The sequence below is a fragment of the Prionailurus viverrinus genome, chromosome A2 (assembly GCF_022837055.1).
Source record: "Prionailurus viverrinus isolate Anna chromosome A2, UM_Priviv_1.0, whole genome shotgun sequence".
In the NCBI taxonomy this organism is placed as follows: Eukaryota; Metazoa; Chordata; class Mammalia; order Carnivora; family Felidae; genus Prionailurus; species Prionailurus viverrinus.
Genome location: NC_062562.1, coordinates 65393253 through 65418574, shown reverse-complemented (window position 1 = coordinate 65418574; position 25322 = coordinate 65393253). Strand labels below are relative to the sequence as shown.

The following is a 25322-nucleotide window of genomic DNA, read 5'->3' as shown; positions in this document are numbered from 1 at the left end:
TACTTAAACCATCACATTCCATGAAGAGAAAAACACACATTAAGAAAATGCATTCAAAAAAAAAAAAAAAGAAAGAAAGAAAAAGAAAATGCATTCAATTAAAGCCCCAGCAGCAGCAGTAAGAAAGAGAGCCTTGTGCCCCTTACGGTCCTTATTAATTGGCCCACATGCACACACATCTCCAACTGGCCCCTTTTGTCTGGGTTGTCAGAGGACATTAGCTGAGACTAATCTGGAAGCTGCTTCCTGGCTCCCAAAAGGACACAGTCACCAAGAAAGAAAGACTCGTTTATCAGAACACAAACTTTGCTACGTAAGTGAGGATCATGCAAAAAAGCATACCCCGGGCATCATTATCTGGGCCTGATTAGCAATGAAGGAAATTGGTCCTCAATTTTCACAATCAGCGGAAAAGACCTTCAGCTCTCACTGAAGACAGACAATTGCCGTCAACATGTTTCTGTGGTCCGCGCGGCGAGCACAGAGACAAGGGCCCTTGCAAAAGCTGCTTTGAAATTGTTTTGGCCGTAGCCGTCTCGTGGATGCTATTGTCCCAGTGACGCAAATAAGGCAAGATCCGGCTCCCCTCGGCGGGCCGCTTGACATCTTCCCAGATGTCCAGGTGGCAGGGGCCACATTGTGCCTCTGGCCATCAGGCATGGCCAGTTCTCCCCCCTGCCCCCACCCCCCTGGGATTTGGAGCCCATGTGACCTTGGGTGGGTCCCTTAGTCTCTCGGCACATGGTTCCCTATCTGTACACAGCGATGGTAACACTACCTGCCTTATAAATTGCTTGTGAGTTTTATATAATACAATAATTTGCACCAAAGTCCTGCATCTGGGGTCTCGCGTGTGCAGGCTGCACACGGCACAGAGGGACAGCGGGCATCCCTCCCTGGTAGGTGCTTTCTCCAGTCTTGGGGGGGTGGAAAGCAGGTCCAAGGGCAGGAACTGTTATCCCTGTCTTTGCCGCCCCTGCCGTTAATTGTTGCTACAGCGCGCACGCGCACACACCCCCTGTCCGTGTCCCAGCAGCTCCCAGGGCTGGGCCCCGTGGGATACAGAACTGCGTGAACTTGGCCGCACGTTGTGCCTTCCTCAGATCGTTCCAGAAAAGAGTAAAGCAGTAATGAGAGAAATAAATGCCCTCCCTTTCTCTCTGGTCTTCCCTAGACCTGAGGAAGCTGCCACAGCCTGCAGAGGGGACGAAGACCTCTTTATCACCGGGCAGTTCCAGAAAACCGTGGAGGAACTTGACGGGGACCTGGAAGGTGAGAGCAGTCCCTGCTTCGCCATCGCATCGTGTGCTGGGCGACTCGGGGGGTTGTTTTTTCTGACCAGGTTTGTAGCTCCATGAGGGACAGGTTGTGCAGGAGGAACCCTGGTCTGTCTGAAGAAAGCCTGGGTGTGAGGCCAGCAAGTGAGCACAGCTCTGGAGATTGCGTCTCCAATCGGGGCTGCTAACCGCACTGTGGAGACATCTCAATAGCAGCTTAAAATCCCTCTCGATGCTATTGATATTGCACATCGGGAAGGATTCTAAACACATTCAGAGAAAAAGGGGGTGCCTGGGTGGCTCAGTCGGTTGAACGTCCGACTTTGGCTCAGGTCACGATCTCACAGTTTGGGAGTTGGAGCCCCACGTCGGGCTCTGTGCTGACAGCTCGGAGCCTGGAGCCTGCTTCGGATTCTGTGTCTCCCTCTCTCTCTGCCCCTCCCCTGCTCACGCTCTGTCTCTCTTTCTCTATCTCAAAAATAAAATAAATATTTAAAACAAAGAGTTTTCCAGTGCCAAAATGGGTTTGGGGAGCACTGGGTGACACAGGTGAGCACGCTCCCACCCCTTTGCTTGCTAATGTGTGGCGTTTCTTGAAGGGAAATTCAGGACCCACCGCCCTGACCATGAATCCATTTCTGGTGGGGCATCTGCTTTTCTACAGATACAGTTGGGGGAGATAATACCGCGAGGCCAAAGCAGACGCATGGGATCTCAGTAGACAACCGGCTGATCTTACAAACAAAGGCACACAGTGAAAATAATCTAGAAATCAGATATTGGCCATGCCTTAAAACAAATCAAAACAAAAACCAGAAGGAAGCAGACGGCAGAGCTGATGAGTAGTTTTGTCAACTCGCTTTTCAGCTCTCAGACGTGGTGAACAGAGCTAAATCTTTCACCCTGTGTCCCTGGGGCTCTGATCAAGTGACCCGCTAAATCCTTTAGGGCTAATTCTGAGACGCCCAAGGTTCAGTCATCTGCCTCTTAACTGAAGGCGTGGGCACCTCATCGCCCGTGTGCTTTGTGGCGCTTGTGATGAATGAGATCAAGTTGAAGGTTGAAACCCCAGTTCCCCTTCACGTTCTGTGCTGAGACAGTGTTTCTAGAGGGCTCAGGTTTACAGGACTAGTTTCTAAGTGAAGGATGTTGGCAAAACCTCGTCCCAGAATGCCGTACCTGGAGACATCACGGACGTGCAGTTTCCTCTGTCAAACAAGCAGGGCTGAGCCTTGGGCCCCAGGCATGTGTAGATTACAAATTGGAATGACGCTTGAAAATGCACATAAATAACTTACACAAGAAGAACCTCAGGAAAATCAAAGCCAGGGTGTGGTTACACTAAGCGATTGGCTTGGCAATCGTCACCAGCGATGCCAATCTGTGACTTGTGTTTGTCCTTCTTTGCAGAACTGGAAGACGGCTATGAAGCCGGCACCGGCTCGGTGAATGGCGTGTCTGGACGCCGCGTGTCAGATGCCACGGTCCCCAACAGCGATGAGGACGCGATCCCAGTAACGTTCATAGGGGAGGTCCTAGACGATCCTGTGGATTCGGGGTTGTTTTCCAACAGAAACAACAATGCTGGTTCTTTTGACCCGGGGAGCGTGGCCGGCCGGGGAGGCCACCTGTTGCAAAGTCAGGCGGAGAACAGCCAGCAGCGGGAGACGAGAGCAGACGTGCCCGACTCGGCAGCTCCTCCCCACGGCCTTGGGAAGGAAGTCGAACCCGCCTCGTCCGACCCCTGTGAAGATGGGGGTCCGAACAAAATGGAGCCCAAGGCGACTTCTGCAGACTTTCCCACGCACAACCCGAATGCAGAGGACGGCGGTGAGGGGCCCGGCTCTGCCCTCAGTGGGCAGACACAGGCCAGCAAGAGCGCGAGTTCATCAGAGCCAGCGAGGGCAAAGGAAGGCGAGGATAAGCACGGTGGCTCAGCACCGCCATCGTGGTATCGACGGGGCCAAAACCCAGGGTGCAGTTACGGACTGAAATACGGCCTCACGACGTACAAAATCGTCCCTCCGAAATCGGAGATGAGATGTTACGACAGAGGAGTATCGCTGTCAACAGGGGCCATTAAGATCGACGAGCTAGGGAATCTGGTGAGTCCCCACGCGAACGGGGGCAGGACCGTAGCCCCGTCGTCGCCCGCTCTCGACGCGGAAACCCAACCCATTGGAAGGGTCAAGGAATTCTGGAGGTCCGGCTCTCTGGAGAAGCACTCTGGCCAGCCCCCGGAGTGCTCAACCAACAGGACCCCCGCTCCCACCACACCAGCGAGGCCACAGCAGCAGGAAAGTGGACTCAGGGCAGAACCCACTGTCCTGGACCCCAAAGCGACATTGCCCCCGCAGCAGTCTGCCCACCGAGAAGCAGGGCGACACGTGGAGGAGGGGAGAGACCGGCCACCCGTGGCGGCCACTCGTCACGTGAAAGTGACAGCAGCCAATGCCTCAGAGGTCCTGTTCCTCAAGCCCCAGAGAAGAACGTCCAGTCAGTACGTGGCCTCTGCCATTGCCAAGCGGATGGGGCCCCAGAAAGCCCAGGCCGAGGAGACCCGTGAAGGCAGAGCCCCAGAGCTGGCCGGACGGCCTCCCGCTAGGAGAGACGGCTCAGCCCCCAGCCCGCTCCCAGAGATCCGCATCTGTGCTGACCGGGAGGCGTCGGCGGTAGGAGCCCAGCCCGGGGGGCCCGTCAGCAGCCCTGATGGAAAGTCGTCTGCTCAAGACGGCCCAGCCGCCATCTGCAGAAGTCCTTGTGTCCCGCCTGTCACGGCTGCCCAGAGGGGTCACGTGTCTATGGGACAGCGCTCTAGTTTCAGCGGAAAGCAGAGCCTAGGCGACCACAGGGCCAGCTCAGCATCCGTCCCCAGACGCACTCTGGACAGTACAGATCCCCCGCCCGCCCGCTCAGGAGACGATCAGACTCCAGACAGGACCCTGGTGAATGGCTCCAGGTGGGTCCCCATCCCCAGCGAGCCTCCTCACTCTCCGAGAGGCTCCGGCACCAGTGGCCATGCCGGACGGGAGCCCCTAGAACAGGAGGAGAAGCCCGAAGCCAACGGCACCCTGCCACCCAGCATCTTTGGGCCGAAGAAGAAATTCCGACCCGTTGTCCAGAGACCGGCACCAAAGGACACGTCCCTGCACAGTGCCCTGATGGAGGCCATCCACTCAGCGGGCGGGAAGGACAGGCTTCGCAAGGTGAACGGGCAGGCACCTGCCTGCAGGGCACAGGCACCCGTTTCCTACCTGTCGCTCCCCACGTAGATTCTCAGGTGGCCATTGGAGGAGGAGGGGCGGGGCAAGCTAAGAATGAGGGAGGCGAATGCTGGGGTTTAATTTCCACCAGGAGCTTCGCCTTGCTGCCTGCAGAGTATTTAGAACCACAAAAGAGATGAAAGCAGATGGGTTTGCGGTTGTCCGAACTGCCTTTAAGACCCTGACCCCCTGGGGGGAGATGTGGGCGGTAAAGTGTCCATACCTGGGGGTCGCCTCATCCATAACTGGTCCTTGAGTGAGCAGATAGAGACTCAGGCCCCTGCCGGTCACTCCTGCATGGTTAGCGGGGTCTACTGTCCTTGTTCGGTAACGGCAGGGACGGAGTTTATGACACCCGCCTCCCCTGTCCAGGCACTTAGCACCAATGCTCAGCTTTGGGAGCCGTCTCCATTCCACAGGGGCAGAAACGGAGGCACAGTGAAGTCAGGCGAGCTGGCCCACGGCCACGCTACCAGCTAGTGGGGACCCCGGGCCCTCGTTCAGGTCTGCAAAGCTTCAAGGCACATATCTGCTCCAGAAGCTACACCAGTATCAGGAGCCACACGACATTAAGAGGCCACCGTCCCATGCCACCCCACACACATGCGCTTTGGTCGTTAGATGGCGTGAGGTCAGTGTGGAATGTTCACGCCGTGCCCAACGGCGGAAATACATTCTACCTTCCACCAGCGGGGGCCGTAAAATCGATCCTCGAGCCCTCACCTCCCTCACCTGATAGGTATCGCTTTCCTCTGGTGCGGCCCTATGCTTTGCCTTTCTCCTCCTTCCCGGGGAAACGTGTTGACACTGTGAACGTTCCAGATTGCAGAGCACGCGTCGGAGGCAGGGCCCAGGAAGCCGTCCTGCAGGGAGGCAGAGGGCGAGCGCTCGGCCCTGCTGGCGGCCATCCGAGGGCACAGCGGTGCCCGCAGCCTGCGGAAGGTAAGACAGGGCCTCCCGTGGAGGGATGGCTTCGCACCCCCGTGCCCCGCGGCGACCCACGCGGGGGCCGCAGCTAAGCCGCCATCAGAGCGGGCAGGCCAGCAACCATGGAGGCTGGCGCTGAGGGGCAGCACCCCGCGTGGGAGAGGCAGGCGCATCGGGGAGCTGGCCCCCATCCCTCTCTCCCTGCCCGCCTGGGACACAGCGCGTCCGGAGCTCCCCAGCCCCCAGCGTGGCTGCCGGGGGCTTGTCTCACCTCCGGGACAAAGTTGCCGGTGCTTTGGCCCGGATGTGGCACAGCCTGGGAGCAGGGGCAGGACCGTGCCATCCGGCTTCTAGTCTCAGAATCCGAGGAACAGCGTGGGTGTATTACCCACCGAGGGAGGCATGCAGCCTCCCCGACGGCTGGGCGCTTGGTCCTGGCCTGTCCTCACCCACCGAGATGGGGCAGGGGGGCAGGGAGTGCTCCGGAAGGCTCCCCGAGATGGGCGCCGGCTGGGGACCTTGGGGGGCGAGCTCGCACGCCTGCCTCCCCGGCTGAGGCAGCACGTCGCCCCTCCGAAAGGCCCTCTGGGACCTTGTCCTTTGACCTTCTCGTTGTTTAGGTGTCCTCCTTCGCCTCCGAGGAGCTTCGAAGCTTCCGAGATGCAGCGCTGTTGGAACGCAGGCCGGAGCCGCCAGGGCTGGATGACCTTGGCGTTCGGCCCCCGCCCGCCCTGCCGCCCCCGCTCCCTCCGGCCACCCAGGCTCCCTCCATGTCCAGGCCGGTGTCCAGGTCCAGCTCGGGCAACCCGGCCGAGGCCAGGCAGGCCTTGATGGACGCCATCCGCTCGGGCACAGGGGCCGCACGACTGCGAAAGGTGACCATGGGTGACCCTGTGAGCGTTCGGGTGGGGCAAGGGGGAGGTCACCACGGAGCCCCACGGCAGTAACACGGCAGCAGTGACCGATGGCTGAGGCCCCGTCCCTTACCCCCTCGACCAGAGGGAGGGAGATGGCCTTCACCGCGTGGGGGTCAGCCCTCAGACATGCTCCCGGGGGATACGGGGTTCCCCATCCTTGGGGAGGGCACCACACGCTCTTGACTGTGGTCCAGGGACAGGCCCGACAGGCATCTGTGAAGTCATGACCCTCAGCGTGGATTGAGGCTGTGGACATGATTTCTTTCCCTCCTTCCTCCCTCCCTGCCTCCCTCCCTCCTTCTTCCCTCCCTCCTTCCTCCCTCCCTCCCTCCTTCCTCCCTCCCTCCCTTCTTCCTTCCTCCCTCCCTCCCTTCTTCCTTCCTCCCTCCCTTCTTCCTTCCTCCCTCCCTCCCTCCTTCCTCCCTCCCTCCCTTCTTCCTTCCTCCCTCCCTTCTTCCTTCCTCCCTCCCTTCCTCCCACCCTTCCTCCCTCCTTCCTTCCTCCTTCCTCCCAGCCTCCCTCCTCCCTGCCTCCCTCCCTCCTTCCTCCCTCCCTCCTTCCTCCCTCCTTCCTTTCTTCCTTCCTTCCTTCTTTCCTTCCTCCCTCCCTCCCTCCCTCCCGGCCCCCCTTGTTCTCTCTTTCCCTCTCTCTCTCCCTTTCTGTCTTGGGTAGCATTATGTGTGAAATTTTTGAGTTGGAAGCCTTTTGAGCAGAGCACACGCTTTCTGCTTCTCCACAGTTCTCGTCTTCTATGTGGTCTCCTGGTGGGGTAACACTTGGAGCCCTCACGTTCCCAAAAAGCAGATGCGTTTTGCACCACCCCGATGGGATTCCCAAACCAAAGGGCTCCTGGGCCGGGTGGCTTCTGAGATCTGTGTTGTCAGCTCTGAGATGGTTGTCTGTCTGAGATTGATTCTCTGTCCCTGCTCATTTCTGGTGGGCTCGGGGAGTTACGCTGATTATAGGGAGGCCAGAGGGACGTATTTCTGCCTGAGAGATGCTTTCCAGCCCCTAAGCTGGTGTTTTCGCGTGCACCTGAAGAGGTCAGTACTAAGATTACCCTCACGATCTGTGGAAAGTGGATGAGGCTCAGAAAACCTGAGTGGCCTGGCCTCGGTCACACAGGACTGGACTGACACCGGTCACTTTGGGCACAGAAAGTACTCGGAAGCAGGTATCGCCCCATTGCATGTGCTGTGGGAGAGCAGGTGGCCCTGGAGGGACGGCTCAGTTGCTGAGGCTAAGAAGGCAGATCACTGTCCTGCGTCCACCCGGGAGCCCGTGGCAGCGGAGGGGACAGGAGACGGCCCACATCCTTGCAGGCAGCAGGCCACGAAGGGCAGTCCTCACTCAAGCCCAGAGAGCCGACGGAGCATGGCCCGACCACCCGCTGATGGGGTGCTCCCCCGGGGGCATGGTCCCTGCGCTTGGGCCAGCCCCCAGAGCTGTGTCCCTGTGTGACAGTGCGGCGTTCATGGCTCTGTGTGTGTGGCCCTCGGTAGGGACCCCAGACGCCCCTTGACGCCGATGCTGGCCAGTCATCTCTGGACACACAGCCCCCTCCCCCTCAGGATGCGGGAGGAAAAGACAGCGTCCTTGGCTGAATGGCAGGAGTAGACAGAGGATGTCACATTCTCTCTCCTTAGGGGGGAGAGCTGCTAACATTATGGGGGGCTTTCTGGTTTTCTATATGCTTTCTTTCATTTCCGTGGAATTTACGTACTGATGAACTTACGTACACATATCCCAACAAGCTGGGGTGAGTGGCTAAGTCAGGGTCCTAAGAAGGAGACCGCGGGGTTCTGAGGAAGGTGGCTGTCCACGCGGCACCTGAGGGAGCCCCGCCCCCCCAGTTCCCAATATTGAACTGGGTCACTGGCCGGTCCGGTGTCCTTCCTGAGGGGCCCAGAGCACAGCTATCGGGCCTGACCGCCCCCAGCTGATCCTGGGGGAGGATTTTGAGTTTCTCAGAGGGAAATCCACATCAGATGTGGGGGCAGGGGTGGGAGGTGAGGCTCCAGGTCGGCAGATTTCAGGTGTTTTGGCCGAGTGACTTCACCTCCAGATGCGAACGAAGTTGAGCTTTGGATGGGACAGAGAGAATGTGACATCTTTGGATTTTGGATAATGCCAAGTGTGACCGTATGACCACTGACTGTCCCCTTTCTCACCTGTGCCGTTTCCTTCACCGGTCCCTGGATCTTTCCAGAACGACCGTTACCCTGCGTACCTTGCAGGACTCACAAGGAGCCTGGGCCCAGAGAGGCGAAAAGCTTGCCTGAGGTTGCACAGCGGGGCAGAACCGTGGCAGGTGCAACCCTCAGGCTTTCTCTCCGTGAGGCTGAGCTGGGGACAGGGGGGCCAGGACCAGACGGACCGGTGGGTGTGGGGCTGCACAGCAGGGGCCCTGTGCGTCTGGACTGAAGCTTGGGAGCAGGGCCGCTGCAGGAGAGGTCCTGGGCGGCCACTTTCTGCTGCTTCAAATGGCATTCAGGGCCTTCCTGTCGAATGTTTCTCAGATGAGCGTAAGTGTCGTGACCTGCCTCATCCATCCTGGGACGGTCTGTGCCGTCCACATTCAAATGGCACGTGTGAGGTTCTGACGGCCTGAACGGTTTACGAGACGCCCTTGGGCAGAAGTGGCCGGGATGCGTGTGACACGGGGGACCACGTCCCTTCGCTCTCTATCACTGCGCTTCCCAGCCACACCGCCGTGTGCACAGACGCACAGGACTGGGTCCCTGCTCTACCCGGTGACCCAGGACCCCTTCTCCTCCTTGCACTGTGCATACCAAAGTCACGCGAGACCCGCTGATGGCGACGGGACCTTGGAGGGCAGCTGGGTGGTCCGAGTGACCAACAGCCCCCCTCCAGCCTCCATGAGGTTCTCGCCTGGAGCCAGTGCTTTGTCCTGTAGGAGGACGCACCTGTGCCTCTTTCCCAGTGGCCTGCCCGCCTTATTTACGCGGAACAGCAGATCTGTGGCGCGGGGAAAAATGTGCAACTCAGGCAACGGGGCCCATCTCTGTATTTGCTCACAAGATGCTGCTTCTCTGCTCGGCGTGGACCCCGGTGACCTCTTGGCTTTGCAGCCAACGCGCTTGGGGCTGTGTCACAGCGCGGGAATCTCAGGTCATTGGGACTTTGCCTCGTCTTTTTTCTTCGGCTCCCTTTTACCCTTTGGGCTGTTAGGGCCCTGTAAACGTGAGGCAAGTGCCATAAATTGTGGGCTCCGGGGTCCACACCACGTGGGCAGAGCTCTTCCTGGGCGCTTGCGTGTGCACATCACCCTTCACCAGCTCCTGGGCTCAGTGAGGGCTCCAGGCCAGGGTGGCCGGGAGGGCTGTGTGCACTTGAGGCGGTCCCTGGTCTTCCCGGGGCTGCAAATGCTCCGCTCCTCTGTCAGCCCAGCCTCCTCCTGCAGACTGGGGTGCCCGGCCGTTCTGGGAGGGCTTTCAGGCAGGCAGGACCGTCGGGGCTACACCCGGGATGGCCGGTCCCCCTACCTTTATCGCACGGGTTTCACACTGGCAGCGATGCAGTAAAATGCAAAAGGATCAGTTTGGCACCTAAGGAACAACCACCTTAAAAAGGAACGCCATCCTTCAATGCAGTCAAGAGTACAGTGGCCTTCGCGGTGTGAACGAATTAATTTCCCTGCCTCTGTATTTGTGGCGATCAGAGAGATTTCCAGCTCCGGGTGAAAGCATTTGCTTTCTGCTCTGTCCGCGGGCCCTTCCTCGGTGGACCAGCTGCTCTTTCTGAGTGCAGGGCTCAGATGGACCACGCAGCACCCACCTCCCCCACTCAGCCCTGCACTAACAGTAACGGGGAACCTGTGTGCGGCTAACTTGAGCGGTGTGTTTCTAAATGCGTTATTTCAGGGGGCCTGGAATATGCCCCGAGCACCTTCTTAATCCGTGCTTATATTTAAAACATCCAGGGGCGCCTGGGTGGCTCAGTCAGTTAAGCGTCCGACTTCGGCTGAGGTCATGATCTCGCTGTTCATGAGTTCGAGCCCCGCGTCGGGCTCTGTGCTGACAGCTCGGAGCCTGGAGCCTGCTTCGGATTCTGTGTGTGTGTGTGTGTGTGTCTCTCTCTATCAAAAATAAACGTTTAAAACACTCCAAACCTTCACATGTGCAAGCATCCACACCACAAACACTTGCTGAGAAACCCCCACGGGTCCGGGGCCCGTGGTACCTGCTCAGGACAGTGTCTATGCCCTTGTGGGTCCTCAGCCAGAAAGAGAGGTACAGTTTGTTGTTGACCGCAGGACCTTCTCACGAGGTTAGGGACGCAATGAAAGCCGCAGAGAGGCTTCCTCGTGTGCCAGACTCCTTCTGGGCCAGGTGGGGGCAGCCCGATGGCCCTGGGGATCCTGGGGGAGCCATGCCTCCACTGCCGCCTCTGCTGGGGCCGCACGGCCGCGTCTCCTCTCACACGCGTGTCGTGACGCTTGGCCTTGACGGCAGACCCCATGAGTCACGATCAGATGCGTGACGCTGTCCCTGTAAACACCCAGCAGGCCCCCGAGCAGGGACAGAAACCAACAGCAGCAGCAACCCTCTTTCCCCAGCCCCGAAGGCGTCTTCCCCGCAGGCCCAGGGTATCCCCGCACCCGGCCGTGTACGTCAGAGCGTGACGACGAACCTGAGTGCATCCCGTCACACGCTCGGTTTGGGCTGCTCATGGGGTGAATCCGGCGCACGTTTTGGTTACAGTGGACCCGTTCAGAGGCACAGACGGGTCGGTTCTGGCTTCGCTGTGTGATCACAGGCCGTTGAAATACCTCCTTCCACGCGCTCCAGATCAGGGTTTCTGCAGGTGGACCGATGGGAGGGTGCGGGGCGGAGCTGCGAGTGGAAGTTTGAGCCGTGCGTTTGGTAGAATAGGGACTTCCATGCGCATTTGCTCACTCGTGCCACGAATACACGGCGCTCAGTAAGTTCTGTGCCCAGAGCGGGGAAGGGGAGCCCCACGGTTTCTCCTCAAGGGGCCCCTCTCCAGCGGTGAAGGAGCGGGGAATCTGGGACACCGCAGTAGAACGGGGTCACCGATGGCACCAGGGGCGACTGGATGGGCCCCGACTAGGGGTCAGGAGAACCTTTCTGCGAAGGTGGTATATACACCTGTCCTTGAAGGAGACACAGCTTTCCAGGTGGAAAGGGACATCCCCAACGGAGGCACCCCACATGCAAAGCCTGGCCAGAGGAGAAAGACCCCAGCAGATTCAGAGAAGCGAGGGGTGGGGGGGTGGTGTTCGGGGAGGGCCTGGGCCTGGGGGCAGCTGACGGCTCTAGCACAGTGACGGGGACCTCCAGAGGTGCAGACCTCGCGCGGGTCCCTGCTTCCTCTGCTGAAAAAGACTGGCACCGAAGGCGTTAAGGGTGTTTGTGTTTCAGAACACGTTCTCCTTGGGGCACGTGAGCAGAATGGATATCGATGTAGGGAGAGTCACGGCAAGGATGTTCTTGCACTTAGCGCCTCAGCCCCCGGACCTCCGCACCCTTGGCCGACCCCGTTGGGCCATCCGGCTCCCCCGAGTAACCGCGGCTCTCTCTCCTCTGCAGGTGCCCTTGCTGGTGTAAATCCTCGATGAGATCAGATCGCGGCAGAAACCCACCCCCGTGAGCCGTCCACAGTCCCCACTCGAGGACGCCGCGTGGCAGGGGGCGTCGGGACGTGGCAGACTTTCTTGTCTACAGGCCAAACGCACACAGCTGGTTTTCAGTCCTGCGACATGGTTCCAAGAGAGGGCAGAATTCTGCCCTGCTGCACAGCTTAGGTGCCAAGGAGACGTGTTTGCCTCTGAGTATTTCACGTTGCCAATAAACCTTTCTTGTTGGCAGGTTAATGGGGATCTAAATGCGGGAGCCCAAGACTACACTTCGTGGTGACCTTCGGCCAATGCTGGACCTTTGAGAATTTACCACATAGATAGATGGTTGCGACCATTTCGCTGCTTGAAATCTTTTGAATTCTAGGGAGATACGGAGAAACCGACTGAAACGATCCGAATGTCAGAAGCTCTGTGATGTTTTGCTCATAACAAAAGAGCCAGAAGGCTTTTCTCAAAGTTGACTGTCGAGTCATGAAACCGTTGGAGTTTTATCCCTCAAACATTGGGAGTTATGACCTCCCGGAGGATCGCAGACCATGATCTGACCAACTAAGCTTTTAAAAATCACCTGTTCCCGCCCAGAATAAAATCGTACTTGATGTATGGACAGGCATTTCTGATTCTCCAGGGGTGGCGGTGACAGAGGTCGGAATGGCATTGGCGTGGACGGTCGGTGCCCCACCTTGCAGGTGTCCCCAGTGGGCTGTGAAGTAGAATGAGCCTCCCCCAGGAGTGCTGTGTATGGAGCCCGGTGACTTCCCTGGGAACCTTCCGAAGTCCTGCACGGGGCCCGGAGCGGGGACGTTGGGTGTCTGCGTGTCGCCAGGATCGGATCAAAATTGTGCTGGTATTTCATGGTTTGTGTTCAATCTGGGTGCTTTCGCCCAACAGATCAGGGTCACCCCTGTATCACATGGAAGGCTTTTCGGAGGACACGGAATTCTGCCGCCGGTATTTATAATGAAGTTTAGACACCGCACTAGTCTCTCACTTCTGTCTCTAAAGCACTTTGTTGCATTGGGAAGAGCTCTTTAAGACATGAATAGAAATCAAGAGGAGCTCGTGAAATAAAATCTCTGTCTTCATCAAGCAACAGATACACGGTGGGATCGTTTTAATGTCTCACGGCAGATCCAGGCATCACATAGAATGGAAACTTTGCTCTGCGTTGTCCAATGGCCGTTGCTCACTTCCCGGTGGGGCAAGAGCGTCAGCCGGTCCCTCTCAAACCACACTGTCTCCACTATGTGTCTTTTAGTGCCACAAATAAAAGAAAATGAATTTCATTGTGTGGAAGTTGTGACTTTATGCTACGGTTTGTTGGGATGCCCGTAGCCCCAAAGCAGAAAGGAGAGATTCATTTTTTTCAATCAACACATATGACTGCCTCTATACTCCTCTGGGCTGCAGAAGGCAAAACAGATGAGAATCCCTGTCCTCATGGAGTTTACTTTATAGGGGAGGGGACAGACCATACGCAACATAAGCAAAATATTAAGTATATTTGGAAGCTGATAGTGCATAGAACATCAGGAGAAGGGATGAAGAGTAAAATAGGACGATGAAGAGAGTCCTTAGGGATACAGTGATGTTTGAGTAGAACCCTGAAGGAAATGAGAGAGCAGACCATGGGTGGATGTGTAACTGGCGGGGGAAAGAGCAGGCACAAAGGCCCTGTGGCAGGATTTGCTCAGCGTGTTGGAGGGACGAGGATAGTGTGAGGCATGGTGGTCATGCAAAAATACGCCGTTTCCCAGCCTCTGAGGCCTGGTCTTTGCACACAACTTGCCCCCCCTTTTCCCACTGCAGCCTCGCTCTCCAGCCAGACCAAGAGGGGGGCAGACACGGCGGGGTGGGGGTGTCCAGAAGGGGACCTCAAAGATGAGAAAGGCTGTCCAGTTAAGCGCACCCTACCCCTGTTTCCTTTCTCTCCCGAGGGAAGGGTTCAGCTTTATGCTAAATTTATCCTTCGCTGCAATTGTGTTATGTCCCGCATCTCGAAGCCTTGGGCTTTGGACTGTGGAATGGGGACCGGTACAGCCATGTGGGTCATGTGTTCATCTTTCCCCCAGGTTTTCACAGTTGTCCCTGGTTGTGCTCGTTAAACCTGGGTGGTGGCAAGGCACCGGTTTCCAGAGCAGACAACTGAGGTCCGAGAAAGTTGAGCAGCTAACAGAACAACTCGATCACGTTCTTCTTCTCACGCCGGGCTCCCCTGTTCCTCCAGAATTTAATCTGAACTCAGTCTAGAAGACTCCCTGGGGCCAGTATCCCCTCCCACCTGTGTCCTGCATCGCTATGGAACTGGTGCCAGGTCGTGGGACATACCCAGACAGCACATGGCCCTCCCCCATGCCTCCTGTATTTCCCCTGCCAGAAACCCCACCACCACCTGCCACCCGGCTCAGCGTGGAGCCTGCTTGGGATTCTCTCTCTCCTTCTGCCCCTCTCCTCTGCTCTCTCTCGCTCAAATAAAAACGAACAAAACCGGAACAAAACAAGAAGAGGAAAAAGCAGAGAAAAAACTCCCAAGCCCTCCTCCCTCTGTGTTGAACGGTCTGTGGCTCCCGCTGACCGCTTCTTACCTCCCCCACAGTGGGGACGGGATGGTCAGAGGGTAGGGCATGACCCAAGTCTCCTGGGGCAGGTCCCTATCAGCTCTCTCCCCAGCAGGGGCCACGACCAGGAGTCAACCTGTCAGCGCACAGGGACACCGGCTCGGACAAAACGTGGCCCAGGGGAGTTCCGGAAACTGACCCAATTAGCCACCATTACTCCTCGGGTGGAGGCGTGGAGGGCAGGGAGAAGGAGGGGTGAGGGCATCTGAAGGGAGCAACACTGGAAGCGTGGAGAAGCCGCGAGCCCTCAGCAGGGTGGCTCGGACACATGCTCAGGAAGAGCCCTGGGGGGCTCCTCACTGGGCCATTTCTATCACCGAGACATTCCCAGGGTCAAGGCCACTGCCTCCCACCCCTGCGTGTTCGGCTGGAGATGCGAATATGTTCAGAGCTGAAGGATCAGGACGCGGTTAAGTCGGCACCTGCTCACGAATGGTTTGGCCAACTTCCCCGATCGGGCACGGGGTAGGTGAGGGCGGGCAGGTGGCCCAGCCAACGGAGGCCGCTCCCTCTGCAAATGGAAGAAAACGCATTAGACGTTGCTGGACTCCCCGGGTGCCGCACAGCTCAGTCGGTTGAGCGTCCGACTCCTGATCTCAGCTCGCGTCTTGGTCTCGGGGTCGTGGGTTTGGGCCCCACGTTGGGTTCCATGCTGAGTGTGAAGACAGCTTAAAAAAAGTTGCTGGGGTCTCAGATCCCGGGCCCTCGGGTGGGTGCGGACTCAGGCAATGCAGGAATATTGGCATCCACACATTACGCCCTCACCTTCTCCTCAGCCTGAGCTCCCTGAATACTGGGTGGAGGACCAGCCCCGATGGAAAGACCCACCCGGAGAGGCAAAGGGCTTGGCCAAGGTGAAACCGCAGCTCTGGCCGGTGCCTTCTCCAAACCCACTGAGGTACAGCTGGGGCACCCGCTCTCCCTGGCCACCAGCTCTCCTCACCCTCCAGACCCGGGCCTACTTGTCCTTTCCCCCACACACCACATGGGCTTGCTCTTCCATGCTGGGCACGAGAACTCCTATTCATCCCTCAAAACCCTGCCACTTCCCACAGGAAACCGCCCCCAACCACCCCGCTGGCCTGCAGAGAGAGGCAAAGACTGCCCAGATCTCCAAGCGGAGCCTCCGACGCTGTGGCGTCCGCATGCAAATCCACTGGTTTCTGTGACAGATGGGAGCTGTGTCATGCTCCCTTAGGCTCTGCAGGCCTGGGGACGGACAGTAGTGCCGTGGGTGGGCGTCGTTTGAACTGGAGGGGATTTGCTTCCAGCCGGGACCCCAGGGTAGGCAGTGAGCCCAGGACGTCCACATGGAGCCTGCATTTCTGGATCTGGTCTGCTTGCCTGTGGCCCTCCCTCTGCCCCGCTCAGCCTTGAGGCAGTAAAGCAGAGCATCCCAGGTAGAAAGTTCCAGAAGGACTTGCTTAGTCAATGGCTACTGAGCAAATGCCGAGTTGTGGGGAAGAGGGGACGCTCCCCAGGAGGCAGCTCAGGGTTCCGGGATTGTCCCCTAGGTGCAGGGAAGGGGCGGCTGGAGGGAGAGAATGGAATTACCGCCAGGTCTCAGGGACCACAGGGCTATCCAGGCCGAAGGCAGCCTGATGCAGGGCTCGAACCCACAGACTCCACTGAAGGAGTCACTTGCTCAAGCCAAGTGGTCTTATGCAGCTCAGTTTCAACCTCCCTCGAAGTGTGGATCTGGGTGCAAGTGGTGGTGGCCACAGCATAGACACCTCCTTGCCCAGCTAAAAGATAATCAAGGGCTCTCCTGTTACAACCTTGGCCAGAGAGTCTAGGGATTTCTATTGGGCAGAGAATGCTTGGCGGTGGATTCCCCAACACTTTCAAGAGTTTCCGGCCATAGTCTCATTTGTATTCATGCCTAGATGGGGAAATAGAGATCCGCCAAAGGCGGCGAATCCCGAATCCTGAAGGACCCCTGGTAGGTCCTCTCTAGTTCAATGACATAAATTCAGGGGAGGTGACCAGTGAGCTATCCTAGTCTGTAAGGAGTTAGGGGCACAGTTAATAACCTCAGAGGCATTGCCCAGTTACCCACCCACCCAACGCCAGCCATCTAGGCATTCATAGGCCCACAGAGAATGATAGCCACCACACACAAGGATAGAGATCCTGCTGGGGCACACATCACTCCTGCCAAGGTGGCACACTGTTAATGGATTCATTCACCAGGATGGCTGCACTTGCCCATCCCAGTCAGGGATCGGTGAGCTATCCAGTGCGTTGGGAAGTAAATCTCTTAGCTCGAAATAGAAAGTTGTTCCACGTTTCTTGCAAAGATGGGCGCTGCCAGTGAGGTCTTCCCACGGCCGGGAGCGTGTCTGACCTAGATGACCACAGCCGCGTGGGGGTGCGAACATAGGTACTTGTGTCTGATTGAGCTAGTAGTTATGATCAGAGGTGTTCAAGGCACTGGAGATTCTGTCCACCAAAGTCCGACTCCATAAGTGACTTCTCAGGGGGGTTGATTATAGGTATAATGACATCAGGTATAGAAGAAATTCTGGTCATGGGAGGGTGAGAGGGTCATGGGAGGGTTCTGTAGCATCACGGACAAGTGGGGTTTTTTATGACAAATTAGGCAGTCTGAATGGGTTATTCCTCTTAGCAGTGGCCTGGGAGGGTACAGATAATAGTGTTATCTTTTCAGGCCGAAGTCAGAACAAAGGAAAGAAAAAGAAGGGGTTTCATGTTCAATTAGACTATGAAGTCTTGAGCCACATCTTGGGTGGGAACCATTGATCTTGATGTCAGCTGCTTCTCCCTGTTGTCAGTTTCTTTGATGTCTCCTGAGCCTGCACAGGACCAGGTGTCAGGTGGGACCGTCTTTAGCTGTGTCGTGTGTGTCCAAGGCTCAATACCTTTCAGTTTTGCCTCCGTGTCTGTGTCAACAGCACTTGGCAAGGTCCCTTTCGATGGAGTTCAAGGACTGTCTTCCTCGGATAACATTTCCAAGACACCCAGTCGCCAGGATCCAGACTGTGAACGACAGGATCCTTTGAATTGGGATCTGGGGAAGCATCTCTAACCTGTTGATGATAAGCTTGAGCATAAGACATCAAGGACTTACAGAAGCCGGTCATACTAGCCTGAGACAAGGGATCAACGGAAGGTTGTATACCAAATGACGTTGGTCTGGTGGTGACTGTCTCGTGTGGAGTGACTTTATGTTTCCCAAAGTGGGCACTGTGAACAGTCAGCAAGACCAAGGTCAACATCTTAGGCCAAGAGAGTCCAGTGGTTTCAGCAAGTTTAGAAATTAGAAGTTTGAGAATCCTGGGGCGCCTGGGTGGCTCCGTCAGTTAAATGTCCGGCTTCGGCTCAGGTCATGATCTCGCAGTTCGTGAGTTTGAGCCCCGTGTGGAGCTCTGTGCTGACAGCTTGGAGCCTGGAGCCTGCTTCGGATACTGTGTCCCCCTGTCTCTCGGCCTCTCCCCTGCTCATGCTCCGTCTCTCTCTGTCTCTCAATGATAAATAAATGTTTAAAAAAATTATAAGTTTGAGAATCTCATTAGTTCTCTCAATCTTGCTAAATGTTTGAGGGTGACAGGGACAGTGAGAAGTCCAGGAAGTTTGCAAGGCTTTCATTAAGGCTTGTATGGTTTGCCCAGTGAAGCGGGTGCCTTGATCACTGGAGATTGCGGGAGGTACCCCAAGTGAGAAACACATTCTCCAACAATTTCTCTGTCACCATGAGGGCCTCCACCTCGTGACAGGGGATGGCTTCAACCCATCTGGAAAACACATCTACAACAGCAAGAACATGTTAACCCATGCTAGGTGGCAGTTGAGTGAAATCAAGCTGAGGTGCTCAAAATGTCCGGAAAGAGGTCTGAGGGCTCTGGGGACAAAAATAATTTTCCAGAATTATGGGTCTGATAAATCAGAAATTGCTAGTAGACTGTTTTTACAATTTTGTAGAAGTCTCCCCACCAATGTCTATCCATAAATTTGAGTCATCTTAATTGCACCATGGTGGGCGAAGGGATGGAAAAACCAAAAAAGTGGGGTTTGCCAGGGAGCCAGGAAGAACCGAGTGAGTGGCCATCTTGGGGTTCCCAGAGCCCTGATTATTCATTTAATTTCCAGCCATTGTTTTCCCTCCTTACTTTCTCTGGTTCAGGAGCAGACTGTCACCATGTTGCAAGGACATCAGGATGCCAAAAGTCTGGCAATGAGGGGTCAGAAGCGAATGGACTTCATCCGCAGCTGCTACAATCTTTATAGATTCTATCACTGCTGCCTTTGCATCAAGGTCAGCCAGGCCAGTTCCCTGATGCTCAGGTTGTCTTTCTAGTGTGAGCCTCAGTTTTGATGACAGCAACGTCAGAAGGTAAGGGAATGTCACTAAGAGCATTGCTTACTTGTAGTGCATTTTTTATTGCACAGGGCTTATATTGGGGTCAGAGAGGATGCAAAAAAAAACCCTTATGTTATGTTTCCATAACGTCACCAAATCACGGATGATCCCAAAGACGTACTGGCAGTCAGATAAATGTTAACGGTTTGTCCTGATAACTGGCCTGTCCTGCTAGGGCCCGAAGCTCCTCTTGTTGGGCTGATTTAGCTTACAGGAGATTTCTTTTCTGAGGTAGTTCAGATTGGGTTATTGTTATTATTAACAGCATTGTCAGCTTGGAAATTCCCCTTTGCATTTTTACAGGTTGACCCATCAACCAACAGAATTAGATCAGGGTTAGTCAAAAGGGCAGCTTGTAAATCAGGACACGGTGTCATGAAACGGGGCATTACCTCACGGGGCTCACCTCATGGGGCATTATTACCTCATGGGGCTCACCTTCGTCAGGTAGGGTGATGTAGCAAGATCGAGAACGTTGCAACATTTAAGATGGAAGATTACGTGGGGAACGCAGAAGGATCTCATAGGAGGCTAGTTGGCTTGCAGAGAAATGTTGACTGGATTCAGAGTTAAGGCTTCAGACAGAGTATAAAGTTGGGAATAAACATGTCCTAGGGTCCAATCTGCTGAGGCTTTCACTAACTCTGCAGCTGAGGCTGTAACCTTAAGGCAGTTGGGGTAGGCATGAGCCACAGAGTCAGGACATATGCAGGAGCAGGCAATAAGCCAATGTCCATGGCCGGGTCCCTGAGTGAGCCAGCACTCCCAGGGCCTGGTTAGGTCTTTCATGCACAAGCAAGGTGAAAGGTTTTGAGTAATTAGATGGCTCTGCAGCAGGTGGCTCTTGTAGCACTTGTTTTGTTCTTGTTTATTCATGTTTGTCTTTCCAAGGAAAGGATTTGGGAACTAAAATTTTAGTAAGTTCACAGAGGAAAATTAGGAACCCATAGCCCACCATCTCTGGCCAGTCCTAGGAATCTATGAGACTGTTGCTTGGTTGTGGGCCCAAGGAATTCTTGGATTAGCCTAATTCTTTTTGGAGACAGCTGGATTCCTTCAGGGCTTAAACTGTGACCCAGCTAATAAACACTGTCTGGAGATCATTGTAATTTTTCCTTAGAGAAATTTTCCTTCATGTTCTTCTTCAGCTAACTGTTGCAGCAAATAAACAGAGTATTTTATGGATGACTCTAGAGTCACAGAGCACAGCCAGAGATACTGGAGAGGGTCGATTTCCTGGGGAATTAGAGGTGCTTCACTCTTGGTAGAGCACTTGGGAGAAAAAAGAATGGGTGTCAGGCAACCCCCGACGCATGACTGTGTTTTGATGACAGTCCCCTACGAGGGTGCACTGGGGGAGATACTTGTATCATTTTAGGTTCCTGGCCTTGGAAGCTAATGGCTTCCAATGCCAAGGCTAAAAACTTGGCAGACTTTTGGGGTTTGGGGTTTTTTTTGTTTGTTTTTAATTTATTTATTTTGAGAGAGAGAGAGAAAGAGAGTGCATGCACACAAGTGAAGAAGTGAGGAGAGGCAGGGAGAGAGAAAGAGAGAGAGAATCCCAAGCAGGCTCCCCACTGTCAGCGCAGAGCCCGACGTGGGGCTCAATCCCATGAACCATGAGAAAATAACCTAAGCCAAAATAAAAGTCAAATGCTTAACCGACTGAGCCACCCAAGTGCCCCCAGACTTTTGTTTTCATCATCTTGTTCCAAGGCCCTTTCAAAGTGCTCGGCTATGGTCACATGTCCAGTCAAACCAGTAGCCTCATATCCTGTTTTCTGCCTTTTTATCAACCCACTGATCTCAGGAGATTATCCACTTACAGGGCAACTAGAGCGGGTTGGGTTACACCATGCATTATACGGAACCCAGAATGCTGTAGGAGTACAGAGGGACTTTGGAGTTGGTGACGGGGACACTTGGGTGGCTCAGTCAGTTGAGCGTCTGACTTCGGCTCAGGTCATGATCTCCCAGTTCCTGGGTTCGAGCCCCACGTCAGGCTCTGTGCTGACAGCTCGGAGCCTGGAGCCGGCTGCTGTGTCTTCCTCTCTCTCTTTGCTGCTCCCCTGCTCGTGCTCTGTCTCTTCCTGTCTCTCAAAAATAATAAACGTTAAAAGTTAAAAAAAAAAAAAGGTCGGTCACAGATTCATCTGCCTTTTGCTTGCATGTTTGAATAACGGACCAATCAGTGTGGGCAGGGAAGGCTCTACAAATGGCTTTTAAAAGATCCTTACTGTGCACCTGGGTGGCACAGTCAGGCATCCAGCTCTTGATCTCAGCTCAGGTCGCGATCTCGCAGTTTGTGGGTTCAAGCCCTGCGCTGGGCTCTGTGCTGTTGGAGCAGAGCCTGCTCGGGATTCTCTCTCCTTCTCTCTTCCCTCCCCGGTTTGTGTGGCACGTGCACGCTCTGTCTCTCAAATATAAATAAACTTAAAAAGCATTAAAAAAAAAAAAGACTCAATGCTATTTTGTGGGTTTTTTTCCGGACCCTCTTGAAGATCAAAAATCTTGAATGTTGCCCTTGGAGTGACACCGGTCTGCTCCCACGTCCGTTTGGAGGCTTCACCAGGTCCTTCTCTCTCACAGGTGCACACGCTTGAGAAAGATCTGGCAGCCCAGGGTCAGAAGCCTTGAGAAGAACTCCAAATTCCTCAGAATACTTCTGCAGATCCCCCCGGGTGTAGGCAGTTCTTTACTGCTCCCACTTTGGCATTTGGCCAAGCAGTGAAAGATGCCTGAGGAGGGCCCCCTACAGCCTTGGGAGGGCTTTATTTAAAAAAAAAATTATTGGGGCGCCTGGGTGGCGCAGTCGGTTGAGCGTCCGACTTCAGCCAGGTCACGATCTCACGGTCCGGGAGTTCGAGCCCCGCGTCAGGCTCTGGGCTGATGGCTCGGAGCCTGGAGCCTGTTTCCGATTCTGTGTCTCCCTCTTTCTCTGTCCCACCCCGTTCATGCTCTGTCTCTCTCTGTCCCAAAAAAAAAAAAAAAAAAAAAAAAACCGTTGGAAAAAAAAATTATTATTATTGAGAGACAGAGCATGAGCGGGGGAGGGGCGGAGAGAGAGGGAGACACAGAATCCGAAGCAGGCTCCAGGCTCCGAGCTGTCGACACAGAGCCCAAAGTGGGCCTCGAACTCATGAACCCAAGGGATCACGACCTGAGCTGAAGTTGGATGCTTAACCTACTGGGCCACCCAGGCGCCCCAGGGAAGGCGGGGGGTGCTTTATTTTAAAAGGTAACTGCCTAATAGTGTCTGCAGAGTGGAAAGGCAGCTCAGATGAGAATCAGTAAACCCTGAGTGCTCAAAGGAGGACAGAGAACAGCAGAAGTCACGTCCATCTTGCTGTCTTTTGTTGTAGGTGCCTCTTAGGTCTGTAATTTTTAATTAGCCTTTTGCAAGGAATATTTCAATGAAGCTATTTTGGAATCCCTAAGCCTTTGGAAGCTTCCGCAACCCAATCAATACAAGTATCCCATTCCGTTTGTCCGGTTTTGGAAACCTTGCTTTTCAAACGCACTTCGTACGTGAACCACCCTAATTTGGAACATTCCTCATGATGGACGTTGTGATTCCAGACTGTTGGTAGTAGTATTTTGCCATTTGTACAGACGTCCATACTTTCCGGGACTATCGTTCTTAGACATAAAATAAGCTGGCCCAGCAGAAGATAATGCGTTCAACTCTTTGGGATTTAAGGATTTTCTTTCTTTAGTTAAATCTTGGGTCTCTCAGAGCTAAACGAATACCTACGAGGGGTGTGCCACGGGGCTGAGGACTGGGGGGTGTCTTACAGTCTATTTTGTTGCACAGGAATTTTCTTGAGGTTGGCAGGTGACCTACTGTCACTCTGTCATTTCCATGACCAACTTCTGCAAACACAGGAGAGAGGATTAGATGATGAGTGTTCTAACAGCTTTCGAGTGGCCAACCCGTGCTCACAAATTCTTTGGCTTCTGGGCTTTCGAGATCCCCATTTAGCGACAGCTTTTACCTATGTGCCCGTTGGCAGGTTAATGTCAATGTACCTGTTAATGGGCACCATAACAGAAGCCAACAGTAATTGAAGAAAGGGGGCTGTGGACACGGGCGGTAACCAAAGAGATGATACTACAGAGTGGCCAAAAAAAGAAAGAGCCCTTTGGTGTGCACGGCTAGGAACTCCCCATATGGTACTACAGACTGAACCAGCAGACCCCAAAGGATGGGAGCTGTGGACTAACCAAGGGCTGGGGACTCAGGTTCCAGGTGGAGCCGCCTACCAGCCCAAGCTGACCCTGGACTGAAAAGTCAGTTAGGGGCCGCCTGGGTGGCTCAGTCGGTGAGGGATCCAACTGTGACTCAAGTCATGATCTTGAGAGGCCTGAGAAAATTGAAACTTAAAAGCTTAAGTTATGGGAAACTGAAACCTAACCAAGCTTAACCAGCTTGTTCCGCTTCTGTACAATTGCTTGGCATGCCCATGTATTCCTGATCAATCATTATTGCCTGGCACATCCGTATATTCCTGATCAATCATTGTCATACCCGTACCCCCGGTTGTGGTCTGACCTAAAGGCAGGAACCAATCGAATACTGTTAAGTGTCCAACTTTAAACACCAACCAATCGCAGCTCTGTAACTGTGGAAAATTCCTGATTTCCCCATGACTTGTTTGTACCTGTCTATAAAAGGGGTGTAAAAACCTCTCTCAGGGCCTCTTGGCGTCACCGGCAACGGGGGCGCAGAGGTCCAGGTTCGAACCTGCAATAAATGACCCTTGCTGCTTAGCTTTGACTCTGGACTCTGGTGGTTCGTTTTGGGGGTCTCTTAGACTCTGGGCGTTTCAATCTCACGGTTCATGGGTTCAAGCCCTGCGTCGGTCTCTGTGCTGACAGCTCGGAGCCTGGAGCCTGCTTTGGATTCAGTGTCTCCCCCTCTCTCTGCCCCTCCCCTGCTCACACTCTGTCTCTGTCTCTCTCTCTCAAAAATAAATAAACGCTTAAAAAAAAATGTGTTTTAATTTAAAAAAAAAAGAAAAGTCAGATCAGGAGCTAGATGCAAGACAGTGGCTCGGGGATACCACACCTGTGTGTCTCACAGTCACCAAAGTTAGCAGAAGTCTCCTTTGGATCCTGTCACTGCCACCACCAAAAATCTGTTAAAAAACAAAATTCAACTCAGTACATTTTCTTTTTTTTTTTAACATTTATTTATTATTGAGAGACAGAAACAGAGTATGAGCAGGGGAGGGGCAGAGAGAGGGGGAGACCCAGAATCCGAAGCAGGCTCCAGGCTCCGAGCTGTGGGCACAGAGCCCAGCGTGAGGCTCGAACCCACGAACCGTGAGATCATGACCTGAGCTGAAGTCAGATGCTTAACGACGGAGCCACCCAGGCACCCCTGAACTCAGTACATTTTCAAGATCTTATGGGCTTTATTTCACTCTTCATGACTTGGGCAACACCCCACCCAGCAGACGGAAAGGAGGTCTGAAGAGCTGTACCAAGTGAACGACTCTCACAGGCAGAAGGGGGTGGGGTAAGGAGGCTACTAGCAAAGACTAGATGGTTTGTGGCAAGGACACCTTCCTCTGGGGACTCGGGGACTGTCGGGGGCAGACTGCCTCTCCAGTGCTGACCAGGTAATTCAGGAGCGACTGCTTTAGAATTCCACTCCCAGGAGACGCCGACACTGTTAGGCATCAGGTCTCTGGGTTGGGTTTCGCAAAAGTGCCTCTACTTGGGGTCTGTTGCCCTTTCCAAAAACAACATGCATCGGGGATGTAACACATAGAAGTCGTTTTTGTTTCTCCTCTCACCATCTAATTGAAGGTGATAAACTTTTATTCCCAGTTCACCACCAGGAACTTACTGGCAAGCCTGCCTTACGCTCCACCAATTCTCTCCTTTCTGACCCCTTCTTTGTGAGCTATAATACATTCGCGGAATCAGAACGGGTGGTGTTGAAACACTATTCTGTCTCCGTTTTCACTATTACTTAATCTTGGGCTACAGTTAAATACTCGCCACCAGAACGTAGGTGGATGCTGTCACCAGCTAGGCCCCAACAGCTGACCTTGACTGCCCTCACTGAACTCTGTCCCACATTCTTCCTTTGCCTTTTTCCAGCTTAGGTCTTACCCCGGGCAGGTGGAGAACGAACCCCCCCCCCCCCCCCCCAGCCATAGCCACTGCCCCGACCAGTCCTCCAGCCCGCCCAGACCAACCACCTAGATCAGTTGGAGTGTCACCGGGGGCGGGAGGAGGCTCACAACCCGCATGGGCAGATGGGCCAGGGAGTGGCCCCAAAATGACTGACAACCACCTTTACCCC

At 54.7% G+C, this 25322-nt stretch overlaps 1 protein-coding gene across 5 annotated transcripts in view; it reads left to right on the top strand.

Annotated features, from left to right (window-relative positions):
* The window catches only part of COBL (cordon-bleu WH2 repeat protein), a 276082-nt gene extending 262789 nt beyond the window's left edge, over positions 1 to 13293 (top strand). For all 5 annotated transcript variants that reach the window (XM_047849242.1, XM_047849241.1, XM_047849238.1 and 2 more), the window contains 5 exons: positions 1175 to 1272; positions 2688 to 4483; positions 5363 to 5482; positions 6088 to 6342; positions 11958 to 13293. In XM_047849242.1, the coding sequence (XP_047705198.1) occupies positions 1175 to 1272; positions 2688 to 4483; positions 5363 to 5482; positions 6088 to 6342; positions 11958 to 11975 (2287 nt within the window). In that variant the 3' untranslated portion in view covers positions 11976 to 13293. The remainder of the gene's footprint in view (positions 1 to 1174; positions 1273 to 2687; positions 4484 to 5362; positions 5483 to 6087; positions 6343 to 11957) is intronic.
* Positions 13294 to 25322: the final 12029 nt, after the last annotated feature.